The sequence below is a fragment of the Nylanderia fulva genome, unplaced genomic scaffold (genome assembly GCF_048542155.1).
Source record: "Nylanderia fulva isolate GAGA-0341 unplaced genomic scaffold, ASM4854215v1 Scaffold48, whole genome shotgun sequence".
In the NCBI taxonomy this organism is placed as follows: Eukaryota; Metazoa; Arthropoda; class Insecta; order Hymenoptera; family Formicidae; genus Nylanderia; species Nylanderia fulva.
The window spans coordinates 72,462-82,153 of record NW_028190565.1 but is presented as its reverse complement, the minus strand read 5'-3'; the positions used below and the strand labels follow the sequence as shown (position 1 = coordinate 82,153).

At 28.2% G+C, this 9,692-nt stretch overlaps 1 protein-coding gene across 1 annotated transcript; it reads left to right on the top strand.

Moving 5' to 3' along the window:
• Nucleotides 1–4,475: 4,475 nt before the first annotated feature.
• On the top strand, nt 4,476–9,050 carry LOC114938704 (F-box only protein 21-like). Its single transcript, XM_029312748.2, has 9 exons — nt 4,476–4,810; nt 5,976–6,317; nt 6,399–6,840; nt 6,981–7,219; nt 7,323–7,476; nt 7,672–7,776; nt 7,989–8,289; nt 8,504–8,667; nt 8,857–9,050. The coding sequence occupies exons 1-8, from the start codon at nt 4,653–4,655 to the stop codon at nt 8,653–8,655; spliced, it is 1,893 nt and encodes a 630-aa protein (XP_029168581.2). The 5' UTR covers nt 4,476–4,652; the 3' UTR covers nt 8,656–8,667; nt 8,857–9,050.
• Nucleotides 9,051–9,692: the final 642 nt, after the last annotated feature.

The window sequence follows — 9,692 nt, the reverse complement described above, 5'->3', positions numbered from 1 at the left end:
TGGAGGTACATTTTTTCCGCTGATATTACCGTACCACTTTTCACTTGCTACCGGATTTCCGAATCGTTCGTTTGCATTCCGCTTTCCTCGGCCGAGAGTCATTCATCAGACGGCGGATGATTAATCAGTCGCGGCTAACCATCACCGCGTGTTGTTAAGGGCCGCATATTTTAACGCCATGTCACGTGTACTATATTACGAGCTCGTCATATGTGATTAATGACGTATCGGCACGTTTGCGAGCGGTTGCGAACGTTTAACGCGCGTCTAAACATCTTAGAACGATCGATTTTCTGGTCTCTCGGCGATGATTTTGATGACTTCCCATACAGCACACAAGTTTGCAGCAATATTGTACATTGCGTAGCAATATTGCAGAAATATTATATAGGCATGAATTTGCAATATAGTTTAAACAACGTTGCAGCAACATTTCAGAAATATTATAAAAATAAAATTCACGCAAAAAATATTAGGTACAGAACATCGATTTTCTGGTCTCTCGGCGATGATTTTGATGACTTCCCATACAGCACACAAGTTTGCAGCAATATTGTACATTGCATAGCAATATTGCAGAAATATTATATAGGCATGAGTTTGCGTTTAAACAACGTTGCAGCAACATTTCAGAAATATTATGAAAATAAAATTCACGCAAAAAATATTAGGTACAGAACATCGATTTTCTGGTCTCTCGACGATGATTTTGATGACTTCCCATACAGCACACAAGTTTGCAACAATATTGTACATTGTATAGCAATATTGCAGAAATATTATATAGGCATGAGTTTGCGATATCGTTTAAACAACGTTGCAGCAACATTTCAGAAATATTATGAAAATAAAATTCACGCAAAAAATATTAGGTACAGAACATCGATTTTCTGGTCTCTCGGCGATGATTTTGATGACTTTCCATACAGCACACAAGTTTGCAGCAATATTGTACATTGCGTAGCAATATTGCAGAAATATTATATAGGCATGAATTTGCAATATAGTTTAAACAACGTTGCAGCAACATTTCAGAAATATTATGAAAATAAAATTCACGCAAAAAATATTAGGTACAAAACATCGATTTTCTGGTCTCTCGGCGATGATTTTGATGACTTCCCATACAGCACACAAGCTTGCAGTAATATTGTACATTGCGTAGCAATATTGCAGAAATATTATATAGACATGAATTTGCAATATAGTTTAAACAACGTTGCAGCAACATTTCAGAAATATTATGAAAATAAAAGTCACGCCAAAAATATTAGGTACAGAACATTCAGTCCGATCATGTATTTGGCACATTTTCAATAATCCAATAGTAATATTACATATATATTTCATTGCATTATTGCTGCAATGTTATAGAACAATATTTCTGAAAGCGGACATTTTACCGTTGCTGCAACCTTGCAGCAAGATTTCACAATATTTATGCAATGTTGTAATAGAGCAATGAAATGTTGCCACAATGCTGCTGCAATCTTGTTGCGCTGTATGGGTTGCGAGCGATCTTCGAGAAAGAAGAGAAATCTTGAGGGTCGTTGAAAGTACCTTGGAAAAGCTTTCACGGCTTGTTGCTGTCGAAACTATCGCGCCTACATTTTCATGATACATCGCCACTTTGGGCCTCCATCGCTCGAGGAAAGCGAAATAAAATGTCAGCTGTCGCTTCCACTCGAAAAGTGTCGCTTTTCCTCTTCGCATTCTTACTTAAAACGGAAATCTCGAGTGCGCCTCGAGTGTTGTAAAAACTCACTTTCCTTCTAGTAGTGTATTCTAGAAAACTATACGCGAATGTAAATACCGATGAATTATCGATTATATATTTTTCGTTCAAATAATGCGACAATATCCCATCAGTATAATTTTCGACGATGAAAACGATCTTGAGAAATGGCAAAAAATTTTTTCATTAAATATTTTGAAAGATAAATTTCAGATTCTTTTTTTCCTTCTTTGCTCCGGAGAACTTAATTTAATTTCAATTATAATTACTGTATAGAGAGTGGATGATGAAAATTTATAACGGAGTAAAGGTTCGACGGAAGAAGCAAATAATTAGTGCCCCCAAAAAAAAGAAGAAATAAATCGCGCGAATAAATATTTTTTGTTGAGAAAAAAGCAGATACTTCCGCTTCCATTTTCCGTGTTTCCTCGTCATTCCTGCGATCCGTTATCGCTTAACACGTCCGCCCTTTGACCAGGTTGCCTGTCGCAAAGACAGCTGAGATTGTCATCGATTTATGGGAGAGAGAGCGAGAGAGACTCTCTCTCGAAGAGAGGATCTCGTGCAAGCGACACGGAAATCGGAGCAGAGGGATCGGACACCGGACATACCTAGGCTACAGAGTGAATCCAAAAGCTTGTCGTGGCACGGCAGATCGGCACGTTTTCAAAACAAGGCACGTCCCGGGAGGCACGTCGAATGCATCTGCGCCCATTCGTCACGTCGCGCTATTAACGGCAAATTTAGAATCGGGGATTCTTATGGGATTCCACGCTCTCTTTTTCCTTCCCCATACTTTTCCCGTATCTCGTGTAAGTAGTCTGATATATCGCCGGTGTTTTGCCGCGATAAATCTTTGCTCGACGTCACTCTCAGGACTTCCGAAAGATTCTGCAACGTTAATACGATCAGTGTTGTGCTTAGATGATTTAAAAATTAGCTGGATAAATATGAGGTGACAATATGTCAATTCATCTTGGATAAAATGAAGATGATTTTCTTTTAAATATATCTAAATTTATTTATGGCGATTTATCAAGATAATTTTCAGATAATATCATTTTTTAAGACCGCTTGTGTAAACACAGTTATAAGGAAAGATAAATTATAATTAGGATATAAAATTATATTCATATTTTTATTTATAAGTTTTTATCGCTTACTGCTTCATTTCCCCTACTTAAGTATTTTTATGTGCTAACACTCTAAACTTAAATTGACACACATACACACACACACACGTGCAAAAAAACACACACATTCAATCCTTATATAAATTAAAGCTATCTTTTAATGTTAATATATTTGATTCTATTTTATATTTTGTATAATGCAACGTGTTTAAATTGGTTGTATTGGATTTACTTAAATATTTTCTCAATTTTTAATTAAATTAATAATTATTTTTTATTTGCCTTCAAAAAATTTAACTTTAATTATTTCTATTTTATATTTATAAATTGAATTTTTAAATATTTTATTATTATCGTTTTTTTTTAGTCATATAAATAACATTTTTTATTCAAATTTTTATTTCTTTTCTCATTTTTATTCAAATATTATGATTTTAGAATATAGCACAAAAAATTAATTTGTCTTCTATCTATAAAAAGTTCCATTTTAATTAAATCTAATTTAATTTGATATTTGTCATCTTATCCAAAACTAAAAGTCATTTTACTTGCATATGGTGATAATATGATGCAATAAACTTTATAAAGAAAAAATCTAAACTTTACAAAAAATTCTAATTTTATTTATCAATTACTCAATTTTTCAATTTTAATAAGTAATCAGCAAGATTGTAATGTGTCTGTAAAAACAAATCATTATTTTAAATCATCGCAGAAATTGAGAAAAGTCGATAAATTTGAAAGTCATCGTCTTATCCCTATTTTTTGCTATACTTCTAAGACATATGTAAGATAACAATAAAAGGCAGGTATTTGTTTTCTTTTCAAAGAATTTTACTTTTACCGAAATAATATTAAATCTTCTTTGAAGCTTGATGATCTCTCTCACAAGAATGCGTTGCTTAAGAACACTTTCAAGTTCAAAAAAATATTACTGTTTCCGAGAAAGAAAAATTTCTTTTAAGAAAACACTTCTTTTGACAAACATTTACGTTACACACACATATATAGATATATATTTTAGTAAAACAATTAAATAATCTTAAAATTTAATATGCATTACATCCGAGTTTTAGAGATAAGAAGTGACTAAAAAAGTAATATTGATATTAATTTATTAACACAAATGTTGACATGCGTCTACCGCAAATTAAGAAAATTAATATAATTATAATAAAATTTATTATTTCTCATCTTAATGATAATATATATGAAAAAATTTCTGTATTAATTATTTAACAATATTATTGTTCTCATAGAGTATTGAACGATATTCGTTGAACGGCAAATATATATATAATGTAATTATAAGAGCAACTTTCTAATGTTATTCTCTTAACATAGCAGGTAAAACAACAAATATTCCATTCGACTAGTATTGCCTGATTTACAAAAGAATATCTTTCTGCCTTAAAATCTGTAAAGACCATATATCACTATTGAAATCTTATTATTTTCTCTGTTTTCAAAGCGCATATATATAGAATGGACTTATTGTTAGTGTTTTCTTAGGTTCTAAATTTTCTTTTGTACGCTTTTTGGGACCAGTCACGTGACCAGCGTAGTGGGGAGAAATACATGGCCTTTAGTTTCGCAGGTAAAGATTTCAGAAATAGAATACAGTCAGAGTATGAAAAACGTCTGCAGTGTATAACACGTGGTTATTCTCTTCACGAACAAGTATCGCAGTAGATTCTCGTGTGCTTTTATAAACAAAAATTAATTACGCGCATGCAATTATTTACATTTATTATTTTCTCGTGTTCAACTAAATCCTATTTGTAATGGCTACGATACAGTGCTTACCTGAGGAAATGATAAGTATAATTCTCAGTTATAAAGATATTACTATTGAAGATATTATTAACTTTAGATGTACGTGCAAACAATTTTGTTACGCAGCCAAAAATGACACGTCTATGAAAAAAAAATTTTATCAGAGGTAAGTATTTCACTTTGTTTATAAATGTTTCGTAATTTTTTTTTTCTTTGGAGTATCGTACAATGTATCGCTGTTGCAAGAAACATATTTTAAAAAATTAACTATATAAAAAAATAATGCAAATCTAATATAATATAACAATCAGATAAAAGACCTCTATTAAATAAAATAAAAACGAATGAGGGATTACTGAGAGACAAAACACAGAAATTCAAATGCATGCGAGCAGTTATATATTCAAAGAATTTTCTTCCATTGTTCATATTATATAGTTTTTAATAATAGTAAATTTATGAATACAATTAAACAATAGTAAGATTAAATATTTTCAAATAAAAAATTTTTTTGTAAATAATTGCTACAATAATATCCTCAGTTCTACACCCTAACTCTCGTTAACCCATTTTCATATCCATGTTATATGATCTAATAGAAAATCTATAATATATAATATAAAACATAATATACATAATATAACGTATAAATAAAACATATATATAAAATAATAAAACGTATAAATGTAATATAATATATAATATTATAATATGCATAAAAAAAACAATAATACGTTAATTATAAAAATTAGAAATGTTATACATATTTTTTTATGTAATTATGCATTATATTTTATTATTTTAATTCTATTAAATTATCCATTTTATTTTATAATTTTATTAACAAATTGATTAATAAATTTGTTGGACTATACTGTTCATTGTCTATACTATTATTGCATGATCTAATAGAAAATCTATAATATATAATATAATACATAATATACATAATATAACGTATATAAATGTAACATATATATAAAATAATAAAACGTATAAATGTAATATAATATATAATATTATAATATGCATAAAAAAACAATAATACGTAAATTATATATATAAAAATTAGAAATGTTATACATATTTTTTTATGTAATTATGCATTATATTTTATTATTTTAATTCTATTAATATATCTATTTTATTTTATAATTTTATTAACAAATTGATTAATAAATTTGTTGAACTATACTGTTCAAAAATATTAAAAAAAAAATTAAATAAAAAGATATGCATTTTAAAAATATATAGCTCTGAAATGTTATTACTGATGCAATAACATTGTTTAGTATAATTTTCACTTAAATTATTTCTTGTTCCAATTTTAGATGGTCCTCTGCAAAAAAATTTTATGACAATTTGTTTAAGATAAATAAACAGAAAGAATCTGAAGAATATGAACAAATAAGAAAGAAGTTTAAAAAAAATTCAAATTTTATAGAAATAAGCATAGATATTGTGGCACAATTACGAATGTACATGTCTGATATCAGATATAAAAATTGTGATTACTTTAACTCAATCAATAATAAAATTTCTTTTAAAGATATGATTTATGATCATAAGACAAATTATGTTTTTATATATACCATAGTTAATGAACCTGAAAATTTCATGAAATATTTGGTTTTCATTGATGAGATTGAAAACTCGCTTACACAATCTCCACGGTAAAATCCTCAATATAAGTTAGAATGTTATTAACTTCTATATAGATTAATGTTCTTATTGTTAATACATACATTTTTCAGGAGAACTGGTTGCTATTTAACCGAAAGATATTGTTATGAAAAAATATTAGACAAAATAAAGATACAATCTCTAATGAAAGAATGGGATGAGTTATTAAAACTATCTATAGAGAATATGGTTTTGGAATGGGGTGCTACTTTTGCGGCCCAATCTATTCAACTCAGAAAGAATGTATCTTATTCGGACATACAAGCATCGCTAAATAATATCGCATTAGAGGTACAGAATTACCTCAAAGAAAAACATCCCGAGCATTCGATATTCGGGACGTCCGCTGAAACATTGTCTTATTGGAAAAACAATAATATCTGGGAGACTCACTGGAACGAACCAGAAGGAATACAGATTATTGATACATTGAATGAATATATATTTGACAAATTAAATTTTCGATTTTGCAACCCAGAAGACACAAATTTAGAATACATGTGCATAGATAATGTAAGTTATACATTATAATATATTATATTATAATTATGTACCTAACAAATATAATTGTACTGTGAGCATTGTCATATGCTTGTCATATCTAGAAAATATGTACTATAGCTTTCATTAATTTATTGTAATTTTTGCCACAGGTATTGAAAACTAAATATGGCCAAAAAATAATTTTATTAACAATATATCACGGCGTGGCCAGAAGACTTGGTCTATATTGCAATGTAATAGTAGAAACAGAGGACACCTATAATGGACCTTCTCTAGGCTATAGATACTTTACTTATTGTTATAAAAATCATATATTTAATTTAAAACCTAATTTACCTACTAATTTACCTACTTTTCCTATGTATTGCATACGTTGGGTACCAAGATAGTAAGTACAAAATTTAATTTGGAACTATTCAAATATTAAAAGGTATTTTTACTTTCATATTACACAGACACGTACACGTAAATAATTATTTTTTTATTCAAAGTGCTACGGATGAATCAGAAACTGAAAGATGTTTAAACATAATTTCTAAAAAATTCCCGTATTGTCTTGTCTACAAACGATTCCGACGCTATGAGTTGTTGATTCATTCATCAGAAATTATATATCAAAATTATGACATAATATGTTTTGAAACGGTTGGTAATTACTTATATATGATTTCTATTGATTTTAACATTAATAAATATAACTATAATTTTGGCATAATTAAACTAATGAATTAATGAAACTTATTTTATAGGCAGAAAAAATGGTATAATATGTCTTTTTTATTACAATCAAAACTGTTTTTAATCTTCTCTATTTGCTCATATATTTATTCTAATTTTTAGATACGAGAAGAAATAATGATGGGAGCTGTGGATTTGACATGTAACTTTAACAACAGTTTTCAGATTAATAAGCGTAAATCTGCTCCCTATTTGAAATATATAATTGTATGTGAGCACAGTATACATGCAGCATATTATCAGATATAATAATGATGAAAATATCTTTATAAATTTGCTTTTTGAAGTACAACTATACAGCTATATATGAATTATAATTATCTATAATTTAATTAATTTTAATATAATTTGCTATAAGAGTCTATTTAAAACTTAAAAGACAAGAAAGATAAATTGAAGTTTAATCTAACATTTTTCAGCCCAAAATTTCCACTGAAAAAAGAGTGTTTATTACAAGATCAGACGATGTAAAATTTGCAATAGGAATGATCGTAACACATCATAATATGTGTGAAGATAATTGTACCGGAGTTATTATTGGATGGGAACAACATACAAACACATATGTTAAATTCGACGAAGAAACGAGATGTAATGAAATATATGCAGAACTAGATATCTTGCCACTGAATCACTGTTACAATCAACAGTTTAGAGATCACGAACAAACCAATTACATTATTCTTACCGATAACAATAAAATCTGTTATGTCAATGAAGGTATGAATATCATCAGTGCATTTTTATTTAAAATTATAATTCTTTATTCTACGATTTGTACGCAATGTAAAATAATAGTTTATTTTATTTTGATTTATTTTGTTTCTTTTTTATCATTTAATTATTTTGTTTCTTTCAATTGTGATATATTTTATTTATTATTTCGTTTATTATTTAGTTTATTTTATTTAACATACAGTTGTTTTTATTTTAGGTTCTATAAGTTTGACAACGCCGAGATGGATTAATAATAGTGAAATAGGTCGCTACTTTTGTAAATTCGAAAACACACATTACGTACCAAATGAAACGCTGGCAACAGATTTCTCGCTGGATATTCCCATATTAACCGCCCAGAGTACTTAAACAACAATATCTGTAAGTTAATAATATAAATTACATTATGCAGTAGGGCGAAGGGACAAAATATTTATGAAATTTTATATCATACATAGTAAAAGACCAAATATTGTACTCTAAACTGACATAATTATAATGTAAATAATGTCACTAGCTCTATATGAAATTACAGTAATAATACATCGTAATATTTGTTTCATTTTACAGGGCGCCTAGAGATTGTGTAACAGTGAACTGCTTTTTTTCGCCTGACACTTTTTGGTCGATCTTTTTAATTAATTTCTTCTTAATAATTATAAAATTCGCGAAATTGTGGAAAACGTTCCGATCCGATTTAAATCACTGTATTTGTACCCAAGAGATAATGCGATTATTACATATAATACACGATATGTATAAAATGTAACGTTTAAACCAGTGGTTCTTAACCTTTTTGAAGTTACGGAACATTTTTGATTAGAAGAAAAATTTGCGGAACACCAAAATTTCTATGATTATAAACAAAATTAATAACATAAATATGCATGAATATATTTTTTATTAAAAATTATACAGTACAAATTATGTAACAGTAAAAAATTGAAATTGAAATTGAAATTTAAAAAAGAATATTCATAAAATGAAAAATTTTTATTTCAGCCGTAGATATCGATAATACATGTTTTTATTATCTATATACCCATACAGCACAGATTATTGCAACTATATTGCAGCAAAGTTGCAATGTTGCAAGTTGCAATGCAACATTATAAAGACATTGCAGAGATATAAGTGCACAAAATTCCAGCACACTTGTAGCAACATGACATTAATATTTCGGAAATATTGCATGTAATCCAAATTCTATAATTTATATATTGTAATATATATGAATTAACTACAAACGTATTTTCATTAATGATTTATTTACATTTATATACCTGTATATGCAACATTAGTTTATGGTTGCAATAACAATGCATTATTGCAAACTCATAACATCTTGCAATATTGTTGTAATATTTTGTTGCAATCTTCCAAAAAGCGGACATTTTAACATTGCT